General features: G+C 34.1%; 1 protein-coding gene and 1 pseudogene across 1 annotated transcript; both read right to left on the minus strand.

Annotated features, from left to right (window-relative positions):
* Positions 1–2,400: 2,400 nt before the first annotated feature.
* On the minus strand, positions 2,401–4,050 carry LOC141592431 (2'-deoxymugineic-acid 2'-dioxygenase-like). The gene is made up of 4 exons (XM_074413486.1): positions 3,985–4,050; positions 3,478–3,734; positions 2,882–3,373; positions 2,401–2,608 (listed from the first exon to the last, which is right to left on the minus strand). Exons 1-4 carry the CDS (start codon positions 4,048–4,050, stop codon positions 2,401–2,403), a joined length of 1,023 nt encoding a protein of 340 aa, XP_074269587.1.
* Positions 2,477–16,087, minus strand: LOC141593287 (vacuolar protein sorting-associated protein 52 A-like; annotated as a pseudogene).
* Positions 16,088–22,358: the final 6,271 nt, after the last annotated feature.

Genomic DNA, 22,358 nt, shown 5'->3' on the forward strand with positions numbered 1-22,358 from the left:
CTAAAGATTTCTCATAGGAAACTCATTATTCTCAAATAACTTGAAATCAACCCATCCGAAAATACTCGAACCCAAAATAACCTTACCAAACCCGAAATTTTGTAAACACAAACAACCCGAACCATAGTAGTTGATTAAATAAATATCTCCAACTCAAAAACTTATATTGAACCGGTCTTATCTGAATTTAGCGGAGCATGTTATATTTCATTGACTTATCGAACAACGAGTAGAGAATTTTATTTTTGGCAGCTACGAGTAGAGAAATTGTATGTAGCTATTGTATGATAACGAATATCTAGAATTGTTTACATGATTTAAATCATTTCATGTACGGAGTACTTTTTTAGTTTTTTTACTAGGAGTACTTTACTTTGTGCGGAAGAATTTTTTTTCTAAATTTATCGTAATTGTTCTATCTTTGACCAATTGACCGGTTTTTTTAGAACAAATTAGGGATAAAAAGAATGGTTAAATGATAAAGGTAATATGATCATTCTTGTATATTATTGAGTCCATTTAAAAGCAATTCATGGACTATACAACCAGATGTATATGTTGTACGGTGTACAATATGAGCTTTGTGATAAAGTATCTGAGCTTTATGTTAAAGAATATGAGCTTTGTTAGAAAATATTAGGCCTCGTTTGGTTGCCATACGGGAATTAATTTCCCATGATTTTACAAAACACATGAATTGGCCAATTCATGTGAATTGCCCAAAACTCGTTTGGTTGACATCCTGGAGTTGAATTGACACAGGAGTTTCCAATTACCTAGGAGGGGCTAGGTAATTAAACTCCTCCATTATGGAGGAGTTGGAAATTCATGGGAAAAAGAAAATCCCATGATTTGGGGTAACCAAACGTCTCCCAATTTTCCAAATCATGGGATTTTCCAATTCACCCATTTTTATGGGGGTAACCAAACAAGGCCTAAGTTCATCCATTTACACATTAAAAACATGATTTTTGAATTAGCTCAGAAAAAATACATATAAGCTCGGATTCTTATACCTTGGGTGTACAATGCTCATGGTACAACTGGATGTATAATCCTATTTGTGATTTAAAAGCATAACCCTAGTATAAAATCGATTGTTATTTCAATTAATTACCTCTATAAAGGCAATTATCAATTACTTAATGGGTTTATTACGATAAATAAAATGTGATTATTTTAAATTAAGTTTATCATAATAAAACCGTGAAGAGACTTAACAAGCATCAGCAATTCACCATAAACTCATGCTTATAATTTCAATGACATCTCACATAAAAAAATAGGATAAAGTAAAGGAGAATTCCATATTGGTGATCGAGAATTAGGATGCTCTTTTGTCCAATGTAGTATCTAATTCTCTCGTACTAGATCCATCGATAGGGGAATCCTGCAAAAGTGAAACAAAAGTGCCTTTCTCAAAAAGGAAACGAGATGACAACAAATTAAAGAACACAAAATCATTCATGGTTCAAATCTACGTGTCAAATACTTAGAGGATGACGTATAAGTTGCTTTTATTTGATTTCTTTATTATTATTTTTTGTCTGTCTTCCTCCGTCTAAGTCATTTATTGTCGTTTGATTTTGGCACAAAGACCAAGGAAAGATGACGGAGTCAATTATTAAATAACAAGTCGGCCAAATTGGGTGTAAATGATCGAATTGATTTTCAAATGCATTTTAAAGTTTATAAGGTAAGTTAAAAAATTTTGACAACAAAATTTAATTTTGTCTGAGTTTATATGTATTAGTTCTAACTTATATTGTACGGAGTAATTTTTTGAGCTTAATGTTTATGTTTAGTTTTTCGGTTTGGATCATCTTTTTTACAAGGTTTATGCAGATGGAATTTTTTGACAATAAAGTGGAAAAATAAGAGAGTCTGAATCGAGTCTTAAAAATAAATTGTACTCCTTTAAGACTAATTCCGGTTTGGGGATAAACATAGTCTTAGAGGAATATTCTCTATTTCTTTTTGAGTCTATTTTCTTATTTTTCTATTTCCTTGTATGGTTGTATTCATTCTTTATTTGTACTCATTATCTCTTCTAAGAATTAGAAATTAACAATTTCCAGTCCTTTATTTATTCATTATTATTTTATGGCTCTACAACTTGCACTACTTTATTCATTTTTTAAATTTTTTTTTCTTATTTTTGGTGCACAAAATAAAGAGAATGACTCTACAGAGGGAGTATCAATTTACATATAATTAAAAATTGATAGAATTAAGAAGTATTAAAACATTAAAAACATACTAAAGGAACTACCTAATTAAAAAACGAGTTTCCGATCAAAGCTTTAACTGAGCTCGAGATTGGCTCCAATGTAAATGAGCGCAATAACGACTTAAACTCGTCTATTCGGATTTCGGAAGATGATTCAACTATTGTTTAAGTCAATCAGGTGAATTATAGGTCGTAGCAACAAGCAGCTTAATTACATTTGGGAACATCACATAATAAGATTGGAAATTAACATTATCCACAACACAGGCTTTTTTCTCGTATTCAAGTGACAGACTCATAGGGACAAAGGGAGACCAAATACAAAAGTTGTCGTTAACACACGACCTTGACGAACGAATGAATTGAGAAGGAAGGACCCTGAACCCAAAATACATTTTATCTCCGTAATTACATTTGGGAACATCACATAATAAGATTGGAAATTAACATTATCCACAACACAGGCTTTCTCGTATTCAAGTGACAGACTCATAGGGACAAAGGGAGACCAAATACAAAAGTTGTCGTTAACACACGGCCTTGACGAACGAATGAATTGAGAAGGAAGGACCCTGAACCCAAAATACATTTTATCTCCGTGAGAAAAAATGTGGTAGAATGGAAGTTGTGTTCCTATTGTTATAGAGATACCTTACAATAAACTCGCAAAACGGGACCCCATCTATGTAACGACTTTCCCTTGGAATGTTGGGCGCTTGTGTCACTTCACATGCAGGCGTCGGCATTGCGAAAAATGACAGACTTGTCTGAGCAGATTGGGAATTTACCACCACCCGATGCCCGGGCGCGTCTATTCCAGTCACGATCTCCAATTGACGTCCCACTGTAACCGGTAGAGCGTTACTAGAAGGCACCACATATTTAAATTCCCTGTCTTGCCAAATTTGGAGCCCATTGGTGGGTATTGAGATTGTCAGAAGGTTCGAGTCCCCGTGGGGAGGCATTCCAATTGCCAAGGTCGGTTCTGGGCATCGTGGATATCTGTTTACCACAATAAAGCACAAACCATTATAATTTCTGCTCCCAAAATAGTTTCGTTCCGGGCCAAGACCTTCAATCATAAGGTCTAGTATCCTCTCTTGAAGTACTCTAACCTCTGAAGCGAATTCCCAAACAGCACGCCTGAATACGGAAAATAGTTAGCGTAGAATAATAGGCGTGTGAATTGCCCTATGCATTGAAACACATATCAGCATTATTATTATTTTTTTGGTAAAGAAGCTTACCTGAAATTGGGAGGCTGAGAGGGCCAAGCTCGTGTTGGTCGTGGACCGTCGCAGTTAAGAGTAAGGGCATCCCTCCAAAAGTGATTACTTTCACCTCCAAGACGATTCATCATGCTGCTGGTATACAACCAATGTTCAGGTTCATTTTCAACCAGTGCCATATACGCATTGATTTGTTCTTCTGGTAACTCAAAGAACCTTGTCGATTCTGTCATGGCGTTCCTCATGACATCCACGGGTATAGAATGGTTTGTAACCTTACATTCACGACAATTTGTAAGTTATACGAATATTCCGAAAGACACATTCTTCAATCTTTTATAATTGTTTTCTGGTATTTTTTTATTTCATGCAAATTTAACATATTTAATTATTTTGACTCTTGATAATAATTTTTTCAATCTTTAATAAAAAAATTTCTGGTATTTTTTCATTTCATGGGAATTTAACATATCTAATTATTTTGACTCTTGATAAAAGGAGTGAAATGAGAATATTTTAACATACTTGAAATATGCCACCTCTTGCAGCTTGATAGACCTCGCCGAGTATTCTTGAACGCTCCAGACCCATATTCATACCTAGCACGTCAACTACTGGTAAATCTCTAGGTTCCTCACAAGTATTAATTATTGGTAATTCGTGTTGTAGTAACATATAATCCGATGGGAATTGGTTTCCTTCGTTTATTATTTCCCTTAGTAGTGTCATTTTTTTTAACGTAGAAAGAAGATGAGGAAGGGATTTTTTTATTTTTCAGAGATAAGTTGATGTTAATAAACCTAATAATCATCTTATATTTATACTAAGAACCAATGGTAGTGCTCTCTTAAGCTGGAATATTACTCATACATTGAATGGACATAAAACACATCCTGGGAATAAGTCCTCAAAAATGAAATGTCCCATCAATTCAAATGATGCCTTGTGACAATAGGAGACGAATTTAGTTATTTAGAATATATGCGCGGAGACACTTGTCCAAGGTTTCAAATGATGCCTCTTGCCAAAAGCAATACGATAATTTGACAATATGCCAACATTTAATTCACTTTAAACCGACTCCACAAATATTTACTGAAACGAACAATTGGTGAAGTAAAGTTTGATTCTTTGAGTACAGGATGCAACAATATATAATAGGCAACAAGAAGATCAAACTCGAATGTTCCAGCTTGTATCGACAAATACCACCTCTCGAAGTTCCAAGTGTAGTTTCGACTAGAATGTCCTTGAGAATTTGCGGATATCGTGTATGATTAATTGTATAGAAACAAGATCCTTGTTAAGTGCAGAGTGCAGACCCTCCCGGCACCTTTTTAACGCACTCGGATAGTCGAGTGTAGTAGAGCAGTAATTGAGTTAATGAAGTTCTTAAGATTTCCATGCCACACAAAAAGTTGCTGAAAGAAGTGATCACATTTTTGTGCATCAACTCTATTGCGTCTTTCCATCGGCTGCCAAAGTCCTTTACTAGAGGTTCCACATCACCAACTGTTATGGCCTTTTCAGAACTTGAACTTGGGTCCTCGGCTAATTGATGATTACCAAAAAATTATTTGAATTCTAAATTATAACAGAAAAAAAAAGGATTTATCATGGAGACATTTAAATTAGTCGAAATCCTTACATGCTCTTGTTTTAACGAACTTGATCAGATCACTGAAGTGCTCCAGCAATAGCTCTTCCTGCACGAATAAGCAACATGTATTTAAACAATAAGGTTCTCGAATTGAGCCAGCACAATAACCCCTTCGAATCAGTTTGGTCAAAGCTCGGTTTAGGCTACGTCAAACCCATCTTGAGCTGAAGCCATGCTTTGTAATTTTTTCTTTTTTGGGAACGCGAGCTTTGTAAATTGTAAGCCTCGGACTTGTTTAAAGTTCTAAAATTTAATCTTAGAATTTTTCGATATTTATGGGCTATATGCAAACAGATTGTTTGAGTTTGAAGTTCTAACCATAGATAAATTATTCTTATTAGGCTAATATTATTATTAGACACGGGTTCATTGACAAGCATATTGAAAAACTCACCATACAAATATACTAGTTTGGCTCTTCAAAACATCTTCCAAATGCATCTGAATTTTTCCGCCATCTGGACCAGCTTCCTGAAATTTCACAGAGAAACGTGATATAATAAATGAGATTATTAATAAAAAATAAGAATGTTGTAGCTTGTGCATTTAACGATACAATCACTGACCTTTAAGACAGAAATCGTCATGTCATAATTGTTGATAAGAAACACACTCTGCAGTTTAGATTTCCGAAACTGTGTAGATAGCTTCATAATCAAAACATTAACTACCATTCTAAGTCTTTCCAAGTTCATCTCCAACTGAAAGATAGGCAATAAATGATGTTGATTCATGTGCTAAGAGCGGAGAGACATACGTATAATGCAAAAGGATAATAGGAATAGAGGAATCTGACCTGGCCATCTCCATAGTCAACATTGAGATGAATGAGGGAAGCAGTAAACTCGGCATAACGTCTCATGACATAGTGAGGATGAACATCATCTTCCCACAATGTTTTCACATTAGCACTCCGAAGACTACTGAGGTGCATGTCAAACACCATCTTAAAACGCGGCCACAGTGAAATGTTTGCCTGCCCATACATTATGAATTCAAGTAAACAGACGGCTTATGAAAGAGCACACAAGTTATTAGCTTGGACCTTTTCGACGAGCTTCAAACCCTACCCAACCCGAATGACATGTTTGTCAGTCTAACTGTCATATATGGAAAATATGTACAATGTTAAATCTAGCAACATACACGGCAACCCTTTTGATGAGACTCCCACATTCTTAAGTTTGAAGCTCCCATAAGCTAAATTAACAGAAATGTACGTGTTATGGCAAGAGAGTAAAAAGACGGTATTTTTGAGCTTTGCAGATTACATCTCTACTTCCACTTCGCAGAAACGCAAAACTATATGGCTCAATTAAAACAAATGACTAGAAAAATACACATACCTTATCCAAATATGAATCCAAGCAAGGAATGCGCCTCCTTGACATGATAAGCTGAAAGAACACCCCAATTCAATCAACAGTTCTCGGTAAAAATAAAGAGAAGTAACTGACAAGTGCGAGGCACGCCTGGTGCTGATGAGTAAGACAGATCATAAGCATTAAGCCAATAGCGTCTAAAGAATTTGATAAGATTGCATTGAAATGCTCATCAATAACTGCAAATGGGCCTGAAAGAAAAGAGGCAATTATGATTTGTGATATCACAAGCTTCCTCACAACGCTGTGAACAACAATCATATGAGGTAATTTTCCGCACAGACTTTAGGTTTAACATACCAAAATAAATCCTCTCATTACCCCACTAAATAATAAGAATATCAATGGTTGCTCAAAAGGCCATGCAACAAAATTATTTCCAGAAGTATCAAGCCCTATAAAATATTAGACCTAAAATTAACGACCAATATTTATCTCAAGAAAAATAATATACTACCATATTCATGGGCAATTGCTTTTTGAAAAAAAAAAAAAAGAAAAATTGTCTTGACCTAGTTGTATAATACTAGAAAGTGTGCCAGCGGATTAAGCATGGCAAACTGACTTCATTGACTCTCTAGGATCACGGTTTTAAATATTGGCCGCAACACTGATTACTTGATCCGCTTGTTATTATTCAAGAGTCTCGATCATTTGTTTACATTCCTATTTGAGAATGATATTGATCTGTAAATAATCATCCATTAAAATTAGAATACCGACTGGTCCACTTACCATTCAAAGGCAATAGCCAAAAATGGTCCCCTCCCCTTTCCTTACTCTTCGTGCCAAAACCAAATGCAAACAAATACCCAAGACGGAGAGAACATAATTGAGAGAATTGAGTTTTGAGCTAACAAGATAAATTTGTTGTACCTGCAAATATCTCATTAAATATGGACTCTTCCCCAAAGAAGTCACCACAGAAAAGATACCTAAACGAAGACAGCTGACAGATCAGGTCAAGATATCAACAATATCAAATACTATATATATGATTAATAATATCGCCCTCATCATGTAGGCAATAACAGTACAATCAAATTTGGATTCTCGTACATACTCAGAGCTAGAAGTATCCATTAGCAGCTTCTGCAAACTCCGAAAAAGGACTTCAGAAGGATACTTCTGGGAGCTAGCTTCTGCAATATGGGGAATCAATGCAGGTTGATCAATTTCCTGGATACAACGAAAGAGGTCGGTGAAAATAAAGAATCAATGCGAAATGAAAGCTATGAACCACTCGAATCATTTAACACATTTTTTCAGAGTAACTAGGAAAAGTATTTTGAGTGAAATGAAAGCTATGAACAATGTAGGTAAACAATATGAATCTGAGTTAGAAAACCATTTTTCTTTCTTATCTTAACAAAAAAAAAATGCAGAAAACAAGTAGACAGGTATAAACATATTAACCTTCAAAATATTTATTCTATCCCCAAGTGCAAAAACAGAGGAACGATTCTTCAGAGGTTCTCTTCTGGTGGAGAAAAGTCGACTGCTCCTAGCCTCAACACCAATCAAATCACTGGATGTCGCAATATCGAGCTGTAATTTCTCCAGGGATTGAATATAAGCCCGAAAATGTGCACTCAGGACCTGAAACATCAAACATTATTCGTGATCTAAGGTACAGAAGGTACTGCTCGTTAAGTGATTGGAGTCTTGGACCAAAAGCATGACAAAAGAGATGATTTATCCCATTGAACTGTTTTACTCTTAAATCCAGTAACATACCGGCCCTAAAGGTTCACCAGAACTCAAAATTCCATCCGCTCAATTGAGTTTTGTAGCCTTCACAAAGTGATTTATAAATGTAAACTAGAAAAATGCGAGAAGGGCATACAGTTATTCACCATGAAAGAAGCTCATGACACATAGTGTCGAATTTAGGGTAAGTTCAACGACTACTGGACATTATGCACCTCTAATGACCATTATTTGTCCATGCATTTATCGTTAATTTTGAGATCTCAGTCGTCAAAATATTTATATAGAAATTACCTTGTTCATCGTATCAATGTAAGCTGCTCGCACTTTGCTATACACCAAGAAGTAGGGCTGAGCAAAACCGTATACCCGATACGGTTTCGATACGGTTTTCGGGTATACGGTTTTTTGAACACCAATTTTTTTATTCCGGATACGATACGGTTTAACCGTGTATACGGTTTTCGGTTACCCGGTTAAACTGGTATACGAAATCCGGATACCCGGATACGGTTACCTGTTTCTCTATTAGATGAGATTAAAAAAAAAAAAAAAAATATTCAGACCTCCTCGTCTCTGCATAATGTTCCAAATATTATAAATTTACCAAGTTCAGTGGTTTGGCTACTTATGATTTCAAGTTTTCAAGATTCCGTCTCCTCATCGACACCCGAAGATTATTCAGACCTGAAAAATCCGGTAAAGGACCCGAAAATGCATTCTGATGAAGCCAAACTTCTTTCAAAGAAGTCATCTTTTGCAAAACATCAATTCTTCCACCAAATCCACCCTCACTTTTCTGCCCATTCACCCACAATGACTGAACTTGAAACCCATCAAAACTACCAGGCAACCCACCTTCCAAACTATTAAATGACAAATGCAGGTCTGAATAATCTTCGGGTGTTGAGTCTTAGACATAATGGAAAACACAAAAAATCAAATTAATCGAAAACATGAACAACCAAAACACAAAAATTGATAGAGTGACTATTTGTGATTTTGTGCAACAGATCCGTTGTTTGAGAGGAGGAGGAAGTCGAAATTGTGGATCGAATTTAGGGATCGAAAGATCTTTGTGAGGACTGAGGACTTGAGGAGGCGTGAGGACTGAGGAGTGAAGGACTGAGGAGGCGTAGGAATAGGGATAAAAATTAGGGATATGAATTATGAGGGTGAGGGTGATCAGGTGAGGTATTATTTATATATATAATTGTTTTTTTTTTTTTTTTTTTTTTTTTTAATATTACTCAAAACCGTGTCAAAACCGGGTATCCGGTTTTCATTTTCGCTGACCCGGATACGGAACGGTTTGTAGAAAACCGTATCGGGTATACGGGAAAAAAAACCGTTTATACGGAAAACCGTATAATGAGAACCGTATACCGTATCGTATCCGTATTAAAAAACCGTTTCGGAAATTTTTGCTCACCCCTACCAAGAAGTAGTAGTAGTAGTACCATTTTTTCGAGCATTATTTAGTTATAACGTAATTTTTGATTTAAAAATTCAAATTCAAATGAGAATATTCTTTTTAGTTGTATTCAAATGAGAATATTATTTAGTTATAACATAATTTTTGCTTTTACTTGTATTCTTTTTAGTTTCGTTCGTATGGAGGGTAATGGTGTGGCTCATGGTATGGCTCATCTAATGTCGGTCGATTACTCGACAAGGTTTTGGGTGGGAGTGATTCCTAAGCATATTGTTTCTCTTGTGGATTTGGACTCTGCTTATTTACCTATTTAATGTTACTAACTTTTACACTTCAAAAAAAACAACTCTTTCTTGAAACAGAGGGAGTAAATTATAAATATTAATGCCAGACAGTAAGCCTTGAAACTGAATATACCGCCCAGAACACAAAACTAAATACTTACATATATAGTTCTGACTAAGTAATCCCGGTATATATGCCTAACTAAGAAAATGTAGACAATAGACTAGAAAAGATAAAAGCTGATCGAACACTAAATTCTCGGTTAAGACTGTCCTAAGTTTAGGCGGCACTCACAACCGATTAGAATTAGCAAAATAAAAGGAGGGTTGTGAGAGGTCTTAACTTAAGACGGTCTTAAACAAGACCTACAGATCATCTAATTGTATGAATAAGGCAATATTAACACACGGTACTCACTTGTATTTCATGAGCACACTTTGTTGTAGAATCTGGATGTTTGTTTTCGGTTTTCTCAATGCATAAAGCTTCTGAACAGTGAACTCAAACACCTACAAAATTATCCATGAATCTGTTGCTCAGCCATAAGAAAGTAAGTGGCAAGATTAATATGCAACCAAGATGCTAAGATGACAGATTGATAGAACAATGAATTTCGAACAACTTTTTGACAGTACTGGGCGTAAAAACGATGCAAAAGCACAAAATGTAAAATTCTGGCATAAAGAGCTCAAATCTGCTTAATCTTAGCGATCGTTTGGTCACCTTGGAAATTGCCTTCTGGCGAAGTCTTTCTAACTCGGGCTGGACATCTTTCAGAGCCATTGATGTACTCACAAAAGAATCTGTAGCCACAAACTTCAACTTTTTACTGAGTATCTCCAGAGTTCTCATATACTCGTCATTGACCTGGATAAGAATTAAAAGTATCAGTCAGCACGCCACACTAGAAAATACAGACATGTACAATACCCACCATAAAAAAAAAAATTAAAAAAAATCGTTTCTTAAACTATCAAATTATAGATCCTGGAAATTTAAGCTGCCACGATCAGCAATTACCTCACCATCAACAATAACATCAATCATCCTTGGTGGGACAATAATATCTTCGACAAATTTCGCCAACTTTAATTTGATTCTGCAACCTAGTACAACATTAGGACCATTAAGCAGTTGGTGCATAAACGGTGTAGAAACAGAAAGCATAACATTATTGTTGACCCTCAACAATAAATTTTAGCTAGAATGGGAATCAGAAAGAAGGGAGGGGGAGATTAAGTTGATTAGGACCATTAGTGAAACATTTGTAGACAAACTTCGCGGTTGTTAACTAATTTACTACTAAAAGAAAAGGAAATAAAGAAAATCACCAAAGACACATCAACCCATTTTGGCATCATACCTTGCAATTCTTCAGCTTCAAACCCATGTCCATTGACTTTTCTTGGAGAACTTTTATATCCGAACTTATCGATCCAATCTTAGCCTGACCAAATCAGCAACATTATTAAGAAAACATGCGGCAATTGAGGAATTAATGCAAGTAAGTCAGTTAAAAAAAAAATTTACAGAAAAAACACCAGTTACGACTTAACTTACAACTGATCATATGGACTCATCCACCACCAATCGAAAAATGTATCACAGTCCAGAAAGCAAAATAAACTAAGGGGGTTACAGGAAAGGGAAAGGGAATGGGGGGACATGAGTTTGAAGACCCCCATTCCCTTGTTTGGTTAGCCCATTTTTCCTTACCCTTTCCCCAAACTTCATTTTAGGTTCTCCCCTCATTCCCCCATTTTCGTTCCTCAACCCCCCAAAAGGGTATCCCATTCCCTACTACCTCCATACACCATCTACATACACCACTTCAACAGCCAACACCCACCAACACCTCCCACTGACCCCATCGGTAGTGCCAGCACCGGCGCCCCTCCCTCTACCACCCCCGGCGGCAACAACTCTCCAAGCCTCACCTCAAACACCCAACCCAACCACAAAAAGGCCCATACCCACCCTCGAAACACCCTCCCCCGCCCCCAAAAATACCAGATTTGGGGTTTTTGGGGACTCCAGGGGAGGGGGGGTCGAGGATGGGGCTGATCTGGGACTCATCACTGAGATTTATTAACCATCAAATATATTTACTTAATCAACAATCCTACTCAAATATTCCTTGTTCAAAGCTAGTTCACATTGAAATCATCAGGGACAACTTTACCAGATAGTTATCACATACCTGAAAGCCATTGAGAAGGGATTTCATCTGTGACAAGATGATATCGCAGTCACGGATTTGATCGTTGAGTGATAAAATATTGTCACTTTCTTGTATATAATCCTGCGTAGTTACAAGGAGATAGAGCAATAAGATATCGTACAAAACCAAGGCAATGATGCAAGAACTTCTATCAAGTACAACCAAATCATAAAAAGTTCTTCGTATTCGGTATATTTGTTCGAGTGCCACAACTCCCACAGGGCCACAAGTATAAATAAGATTCCTTTCAAGAAAATACAAAGAAATGTTGAATCAAACAAATCATAGAATGTGAAACCAACAGAACACAAACCTGAATAGAGTCTAACTCGACTTCTCGTAAGTTTTTCTCAACCGTCTTTGTGTAATCACGTAGTTTGATACCTTTTGACAGGATGTTAGCTACCACCTGCACAGGAGAGAGTTCATTATATTGTAAACAACACATTTTATAAAGTAAAAAAAAAAAGCCTAAAAAACCTTTGGCTGATAATTAAATGTTTTCAACCGCCAGTAACTGAAACAAGGTTCAACAGCGGAGCACCACGGAGATATCAAACGGATAGGTAGCTCTGTTTAGCCAAGTGATATCCCCAAAAGTATCTTAATCTTATGAACAGCTAACAAATCTAATGGCACATCAGCATAACAAACAAGCCTTCGATAATTTTCCAAGAAATGGCACATCGGTACCTAATTAATCCTGAGCGGGAATTTCAAATGCCTTGTTAGGGAGTGCAATAGTCATTTCCTGATAGAAGTCATGCTCTTGATCATTATACTATTGAGACCCCAACCCCTTATTCTTTAAGGGTGTATTCGGATTGAGTGATTTGGAGGGAAAAGAAAGGGAGGGGAATAGGGGATTTAAAATCCCTTGTTTGGATAGGAAATGAGGGTGGAGGGAAATGGTGAGGGAGAGATTTGGAGGGATCCAATTTCCCTCCTCCAAGCCTAATCAAAATCTCTCCACAATAGGCAAGATTTGGAGGGAAATTGTATCCAAACACCCACACCACATTCCCCCCCTTCCCTTCTCTTCCTTTCCCTTCCCTCCTTCCCCCTCCCCTCCCTTTCCCTCCATTTTTGCTATCCAAACACACCCTAAGAGCAAATGCCCACCAAAAGATGATCATCATCTTCCCCAACAAAAGCAACAAGAAGCTCATAACATCATTGTATGCCTATTAGGCACGCCATTTAGTAAGCTTTAGGTAATATAAAAGGAGCCGTACAAGCAGACTTAACTTAAAGAACTTTCATCTCAAGGGACCCATCTAGCCCACGTGTTGCGGGGCAAGATGGATCAGATGCACGCATCCTTCCTCCCGTGTGAAACACAAAAGCAGCTAATAGATGACCCATAATGAAAGTTCCAATTTAACATGCATCAAAGTCAGATAATGGTGAGAGTCTTTGTCCCCGTAGGAAATGGAAACTCCAAAAAGACACCAAATCAGTACACACTAGGACCAGAGAGGGGGGGGAGCTTCCCAGGTTAGGGTAGCAAGTTATTCCCGCTAAACAACAAAATTTGCAGGTTAATCATGAGTCCTATAACCTGAACGGTAACAAGGTTTTGTTCAAGTTGTATATATCAATAAGAAGATGAAGACAGATCGTGACGACAAACCAAAATCTATAAACATCAAGTACTTGAAGAAAAGCAAATAATACAATCTGGAAATCTCCAAAATTAAGAGAAGTGACCGAGAGAGCACTTACGTCATCACCTTTACATTCTTCCAATTCATGTTGAAGTCCTTCAAGTGAGACATCATCACTAAAAGAAAAAGTTAAATGTTACATAAGCTGAAATAAAGGTGAAAGAGGGACGGGGGAGACAATGCCAATAAACTACCTTGCTGAGCGATCTACCAGTGAATGAGTAGCACTATTGCCACTGTTCAGCCTAATATAGCAAATACCTTGCACAAATAACTCTGACAGATGGAGCCCGCGGGAGTGTTCATAATTCCACAAGAATGGGAAAATATTTGGCATTTCCTCCAAAATGGTTAACCGGCCAATTCTAGATCATTAGTTACACAAATAAACGTCCCTTAATATTCACTACTCGCTACCTCATTGTTAAGTGAAGAATTTGATCGATTCCTTAATTCTTAAGATGCTACCCAAGAGAGTACTCCAGAATCCTACTATAGTAAGACTTTACTCCTCACTCATCCTGCAACCTATATTACTACTATCCTTTGTGAAGTACGGAGTATATAAGCATCCTTAGCAAAGAATACGCACAAGGAATTGACGTTTTAAGCTTTCTCTTACTCCAACAACAACAAAATGCATCAACCAGTTTTAAGAAACTAGCTTTAAATCATCATCAACGTCTAACTCAACGACATTACCCAAGTACCTCAAGGGATCACCATGATAGCAGGCTAAGGGGATCAAGCGTACGCAACCTTACTTATCCTCCACATCTAATAATCAACAAGAACTAGAGGCCAATCATTTATAAAACAATTTTCCCTTCTATTTTTATTTAGGAATTGATCCTTGTGACAATGATTTAGTCGACTGCCAGCAAACTAGCTACAAAAAGCATAAGAATACACCTGTCAAAGTCATCCTCAATGGAAAAATAACTATGCCAGATGGAGCACACAGAAGTGTTCGTAATTCCAAAAGAATGGGAAAACATTTTCATTTGCCCCCAAAATGGTTAACCGGTCAATGTAGTGACACTGATTACACGTCCCTCCCTATTCCCTATTCGGTACCTCACTGTTAAGTGAAGAACTTGATCACTTCCTTAAATTATTAAAATGCTACCCACGAGAGTACTCCAGAATCCTACCAGACTTCACTCCCCACTCCCCACTCATCCTCCAAACTGCATAACTACTATCCTTAATTCCTTAAGCCTTAGTAAAGTACGGAGTATATAAGCATCCTTTGCAAAGAACACGCTCAAATAATTGATGCTTACATACAATTTTAAGAAGGTAGCTTGAAAATTGAAATATCATTAACGTCTAATTCAACGGGACAAAGTACCTCAAGGGCTCACTCAAATTAACGGCTATGGGAGTCACATGCAGACAACCTTACTTATCGTCAACACCTACTAATCAACAAAAACCACAAACCATTCATTTGGAAAACAAAGATTTGCCCTTCTGTTTAATTTAGGATACATATAATCATTCCTACGGCTCTAATTATTACGACGATGATTCATATTACTCGACCTAGGATACATACAATCATACCTACGACTCTAATTATTACGACGATGATGATTCATATTAGTCGACCGCAAATTATGAACAGTACCCAGCAAACTATCTTCTGTACAAAAACCATAAAAACACACCTGCCAAAGTCATCCTCAATGGACAAATCACCAACAAATGCCCCTAAATCAAGCACATCCATTGAAGTTTCAACATTTCCTCCATTACAGACCTCCTATGATCAATATAAAACACAATTAACACAAATTATCATGTGGGTAGTTCAATAATTGTTGATTAATGCTTAATTAAATCAATTCAAACTTCAATTAACACAAATTATCATGTGGGTATTTCAATAATTGTTGATTAATGCGTAATTAAATCAATAAAAACAACAATTAACAGATATTATCAAGTGGGTATTTCAATAATTGTTGATTAATGCATAATTAAATCATAAAATTGAGAAAAATAAAAGAACTATGAAGTATATATAGTACCGTCATTTGGTTAGTTGCAGTGTTATCAGCAATGGGAGATCGAGTGTAACTTTACTGCATTGATCTGGGTTCTTTTGTTATACTGATCGAGATAGAGATTGTTTTGTTGAAGAAACGAGATCATCATTAATTCGATTATGGGCGTGCGGGTTGACGCCTTGACCACAGTCGAGTCGAACACAAGTAGAGTATCCACTAAAGGTTATCAATTTTTGCCTCAGAGCGTGCGGGTTGGCAGCTTCGGGACGGGTTAGTACTTAGTAAGATGGTCTTTGTATTTTTTTTTTTTTTACAATATCTTCAGAATGGGTTAGTGGTAAACTAATATCGGAAATTAGTTGGGAGTTGTTTTGATTTTTTATGATATTTTAATTTTAATTCTAACTAGTATTGGTGCCCGGCTTCGCCCGGGCTACCTCTACTTACTATTAATTTTTTTTTCATTAAATAAAATTATTTGAAGATGTATAACCCATAAATTATCATTAATATATTTTTTATAACATATTCTAAAATTACGATGAAATAAATTTTGAGACAAATTCACTACTCCCGCTATTAATATTTTACTCTTATATTAATGAAACAATAGTAATAACATTTCACTACTTGCCCGTAATCATTGTTACTTTCACTACTCCCGCCGTAATTATTGTTACAGTCACTACTGCCGCATTAATATTGATAATTTCACTACTCCCGCCGTAATTATTGTTATTTTCACTATTGACGCATTAATATTGATTATTACACTACTCCCGTTGTTGTTTCTACCACTCTCACTAATCTCGTTAAAAATATTGTTACTTTTACTATTCAAATGAGTGATTACTATCAGATAACTATATTTAATGTTACTACAATTCTTTTCTTTACTGACGAAATTACTTTTACTACTTAGATATGCAATTTTAAGAAGATTATATATTTATATAAATATATTACATATAATGAATCTAACTTGAATTATTTATAACCTACTTATTATATTTTTGTAAGTTAAATAATTAACATCTCTTTACACATCTAATAAACTATAAAGTTTAATAAAATTGCATAAAGTTTAAATTTAGTATATAATTTTATGATGATAATAATTAATATCATAAGTGTGCATATTCATACTAATTAATTATTTAAGTTTAAGGAAATTGACTATCTTCTAGTCTTCTATAAATATTTAGGAAAATTATCAGACATCTTCTTTCTTTTAGTCTCCTTGAAATTGACCATCTTAATTAATTATTTTATTTTAAGGAAATTGGCCATCGTAATTAATTATTTTATTTTAAGAAAATTAACTATGTTTAGGAAAATTATCAAACTTCCATATAATTTAATTTTAACCCAAACTATATAGTATTTGCATTGAGATCCCTTAATCGGGTCCATCACACGGTGCTAGTGATTTAAAACTATATAGTATAATTAATTTGTATAACTTTCTTTAATTACATTGAAGTCCCTTGGTTTCTGGATTTAATATATAGTACTAGTATTGGTGCCCGGCTTCGCCCGGGCTACCTCTACTTACCATTATTTTTTTTTTTCATTAAATAAAATTACTTAAAGTTGCATAACCCTTAAATTTATCATTAATATATTTTTAAATGACATATCTTAAAATTACGATGAAATAAATTTTGAGACAAATTCACTACTCTCGCTATTAATATTTTTTTTAATGAAACAATAGTAATAACATTTTACTACTTGCCCATAATCACTGTTACTTTCACTACTCCCGCCGTAATTATTGTTACTGTCACTACTGCCGCATTAATATTGATAATTTCACTACTCCCGCCGTAATTATTGTTACTTTCACTATTGCCGCATTAATATTGATTATTTCACTACTCTCGTTGTTGTTTCTACCACTTTCAATAATCTCGCTGATAATATTGTTACTTTTACTATTCAAATGAGTGATTGCTATCATAAAACTATATCTAATGTTATTATAATTCTTTTCTTTACTGACGAAACTACTTTTACTACTTAGAAATGCAATTTTAAGAATCATGCAATATTAATATATTATATGTTATGAAATCTAACTTGAATTAGTTATAACCTACTTATAATATATTTTTGTATTTGTATGTTAAATAATTACCATCTACATCTAATAAACTATAAATTTTAATAAAATTACATAAATTTTAAATTTAATATATAATTTTATAATAATAATAATTAATACCATAAGTGTGCATGTTTATACTAATTAATTATTTTATTTTAAGGAAATTGACCATCTTTTAGTCTTCTATAAATACTTAGGAAAATTGATATAATTATTTATTTTATTTTAAGGAAATTGACCATCTTAATTAATTATTTTATTTTAAGGAAATTAACCATGTTTTAGTCTACAAATGTTTAGGAAAATTATCAAGCATCTATACAATTTAATTTTAACCCCAACTATATAATATTTGCATTGAGATCCCTTAATCGGGTCCATCACACGGTGCTAGTAATTTAAAACTATATAGTATAATTAATTTGTATAACTTTCTTTAATTAAATCAAAGTCCCTTGGTTTCTGGATTTAATATATAGTATTGATTGATATTTCGAGTTTCACATACTTTCAAACTTTTAATATGAAAAATTTACTTAGCGGGCTTTGGAGCGTGTTGACAGGCAACAAATATTTTAATACGAAACAAATATGGCCATATGGGGTACTTCTTAATAACGTGATTATGTGAGGTAGTAGTTATCAACAAACTCGTCAATTTAAGACATTCATTTTCCGATTTTTTTTATTTTTTTTTCTTAAATTTGTTAGTTTTCATTAATTTTTACAAATAAATCGTTAATTTTTATATATGATGTATCTTTTCAACAATTTGTATAAGACGGTATAAATTTGACTTGTTACTTAAATTTATAGATTATTCAAGTTATTTCAAATTATATTTTTTTTTCTAAAACTTGTCACTACTAACAATAATGTAGTTATATAGTCGTGGATATCAAGCCACCATAAGTCCATAAGCAAAAATTTTGTGCATTTTTTACAATTTAAGTGTTAAAAGAAGATAAAATACATAATGTTTATATTAAAAGAGAATCGTACCAAGTCTTTTTTTTATTTAAGGAGATTGTATTACAATCAAACCACACAGCCAACTTCTTTTTTTTTTTTTTGGTACATTCCACACAGCCAACTTCTGAAGATGGCTTATTCATCCATTAAAATTTATTTATCCTTTATTTTTTGGTGGTATAAGGTTATATTTGGCAAAATTAGGGGGAAATTTGGCTGAAACATGAAATAGTAGTTGAAATTTTAAATGATCATTGAAAGTTTAAAACCTAGTTGAAAATTGTTAAGCTAACCGAAAATTATGACTTGATATTTGACATGGTAGCTGATATTATTAACATCAATAATAATTTTCTTGTATGAGTGTATGATGGTCTTTTTCATATTTTTTTTAGAGAGTGACCATTTTTTTTTTCAATAGTGATCACTTTGAAAAAAAATGATCACTATTTAACCAAAAGTGGTCATTTTCTCCTGGTCGCATGTACGACCGTCGTACAAGAAAATTTGTGTATCAACGTTGTTTGGTGAACTAGTTAATACTCCCTTCTATTCAACTAGATGTTTATACTTATTTTTCATGAATCTTTTTAGGAGAGGTCATGTGGAGGTGGGTGAGGCCATTTATTACATGTTAAATCATGCCAAAATAGGGAAATGTAAACAATTAGTTGAACCTGTCAATAAAGGAAAATATAAACTTGTAATGAAAAGGGGGAGTATCTGATAAAATGGACATAATCATGATTTTATTATTGTTGTAACAATCAAAAGGATTAACAAAATAAAAAGTTCTAGATAACTTATTTTTTACATGCTATTTTAGTAGTTATTTTATCTAGCTTGCTAAATAAGCTATATGTCAAACACTTACCGAAAAATAATGTGGGTCAAATTTTGGCCAAATAAGCTAACTAAAATAATGTACCGAAATAGATCTTATATTGTCCCTGTGACAACCTTTGTATAGACATCATGGTCATATCGCCTTGCATTGTAAACTTTGATTTTAGTATCCACCGAATTATGATTTATATAAATGGTCGGATTTAAAGGAAATTAATCGTATCTACTACATTATATCCTACGATCAAATAGTTCTCTATACGAAAATATTTTTCCTTAATTAGTCAGATCGAAATAATTATATAAAATTAATAATTTCGCCCCCCGATATCAAAGTTTAAGAGTTTCTGCACAATTTCTCACACACGAAAAAAAGAGCACAATTTATTTAATGGAAACATCTTTGTTGAGCTGCTTAACAAAAAGAAAAGTCTCTGAAAAGTATGTATTTCCACCAGAAAAAAGACCAGATTTACAAGCTGTACAGAAAACCATTATTCCAATTGTTGATCTCCATGATGAAAAAACTAATGGGCAACACATTGTAAAGGATAGGATGTCTTATGGATTGTTCCAAGTATGTCCAACCTTTTTTTAGATCTTGCTTAAGACGATTTTAAGTTAAAATTTCTCACAGTTCTCTTTTTATTTCAATATTATTTAAATTGATTGTGAGTAAGCCTTAACTTAAGATCGTTTAATGAAAATAATTTGCATATTCTTTTAGGATTTATAATGTGTGTAACTTATTACAAAATTTGTATTACTTTCGGTTGAAAATCCTTTGATATTTGTAATTAGCTTAATCGTTGCTTCGTTTGTGCAAGAAAAATTAATCAATTACAATTATGAGTCTCGAACTTTTTTAATGAGGAAAAATATAAAACAATGAGTAGACATGTCAAAACGGCGCGATCGTGAGGGGCATGGGTTCGGTCATTTACGATCCGGAAAAAAATACAGATCGAGTATGTTCCATATTGATATATACAGGTTTCAGATCGGGTTAGGTTCAGAATCGTTGGATTAACACATTTTTACAAATATTATTTTTCCTTAATTTTAATTATAATAATTATAGGTATTCTTAATTTTTATAAATTCAAGTTTTATAAAGTATGATACTAGTAAAGATATTATTTATTAAACACTATTAAATATCACGACATTATACAAACTATTGATCAGTTGGTACATATTGACAACCAGTGACTACTAACTAGATTGATATGGTAATTACTTGATTAATCATGTACATGTAGTAAATTACTAGTGTATATCTTGTGCAAAATGACGATTTTTTAAATTGTACGATAGATATCATTCAACAGTAAGCTAATAATTTTTAACTGCAATTTGAATTTTTACTTTGGATCTATAATTGTTAAAGCGTGGTATCAAGAGATCAATGAGAAAATTTGCCATTTTTACTAAATAAAATTGGCAGATAAATTTAAATTATTTTTATCAATTTATTATTTATTGTATAATAACATTGTCAATTTATCTAAAATAATTAATGGTTCTTTTTTTTATCTAGATAAAACCTTATATTATTGTAAAGACTATCCTCATCTAAGGCATGAGGCATGGCCTAGGTAACGAGGGTGGAGGACTATGTTAATCAAAACTGAAGTATATAATTAGGACAACCTGAGAAAAAAAATGATAATACCTTATTTGATAAACTTGACCTCCTTTATGACATAGTAGGGGTCAACACTTGATTAGTTGGACGCAACTAACGAGAAGAAAAAGTTGGAGAGAAGGTTGACGGGGTAAAAATGTGGGATTTGATTGAAAAGTGACTGGGTGGTGAGTGGTGACATTTTCTCAATGATTGGTGTAGGTGAGTGAAGTTAAATAAGGTGAAATTGAGTTTTTCTAACATGTGCTCAATGAGCATATCGTAAGATGCCAATTAAGGAAGGATTTGCAACATTAATTCTAGTGTGATAATCATGAGTTTATATTTCAATTTCTCATGATATATTATTATATCGTTACAAATCCTTCTTTAATTGATATGTAAGATGCCATATATGCGAAAATTGTGGTAAAAGTATTAGATCCAATTATAAAAAATTAAATGTTTAAAAGGTTTTATTGACACATGAAAATCATATGTTGACCTAACCATCTTAGGTCAACTATAGTAAAATACAGGTGCATGTAAATCTTAGATTCTCAAATTAATTTTGGGTAAAGATTAATCTGGGTTTAAGGACTCATTGAGATGTGGTTAAGATGGTCGTTCGCGAGTGGTGGGAAAGGGAAGATGTGGATAGTCCGTAATTTAGATAGAGCATTGGTGACTGTGGTTATGGTGAATGGTGGTGGTGGTGGTGTTTGTGGGGGATGATGATTATATGGATAAAGATTGGTTGGGTAATAGCCAATAGGTAAGAAGGAGATGGTGAGAGTGACTTGTTAAACAGGTAGCCGGTCATTTGAGTGTATTATAAGAAGAAGGGGTCAATTGTACGGTATATTGTGAGTTAAATTAAAGTATAGATTATTTTGAGAAGACCAGTAATAGTCTGGAGTATTCTTATTAAATAATCTTTTTTTTTTAAATAAATAGATGATGCACTTC

This window comes from Silene latifolia, chromosome 1, assembly GCF_048544455.1.
Source record: "Silene latifolia isolate original U9 population chromosome 1, ASM4854445v1, whole genome shotgun sequence".
Classification (NCBI taxonomy): Eukaryota; Viridiplantae; Streptophyta; class Magnoliopsida; order Caryophyllales; family Caryophyllaceae; genus Silene; species Silene latifolia.

What these genes read in the sequence shown, in the direction of transcription:
- LOC141592431 (XM_074413486.1), bottom strand. Translation starts at nt 4,050, where the DNA reads ATGGGTCTGGAGCGTTCAAGAATACTCGGCGAGGTCTATCAAGCTGCA. An exon ending in CAAGAGGTGGCATATTTCAA is followed by an intron (nt 3,735 to 3,984) that starts GTATGTTAAAAT and finishes CGTGAATGTAAG; the next exon opens with GTTACAAACCATTCTATACC. An exon ending in TCTCAGCCTCCCAATTTCAG is followed by an intron (nt 3,374 to 3,477) that starts GTAAGCTTCTTT and finishes TTCCGTATTCAG; the next exon opens with GCGTGCTGTTTGGGAATTCG.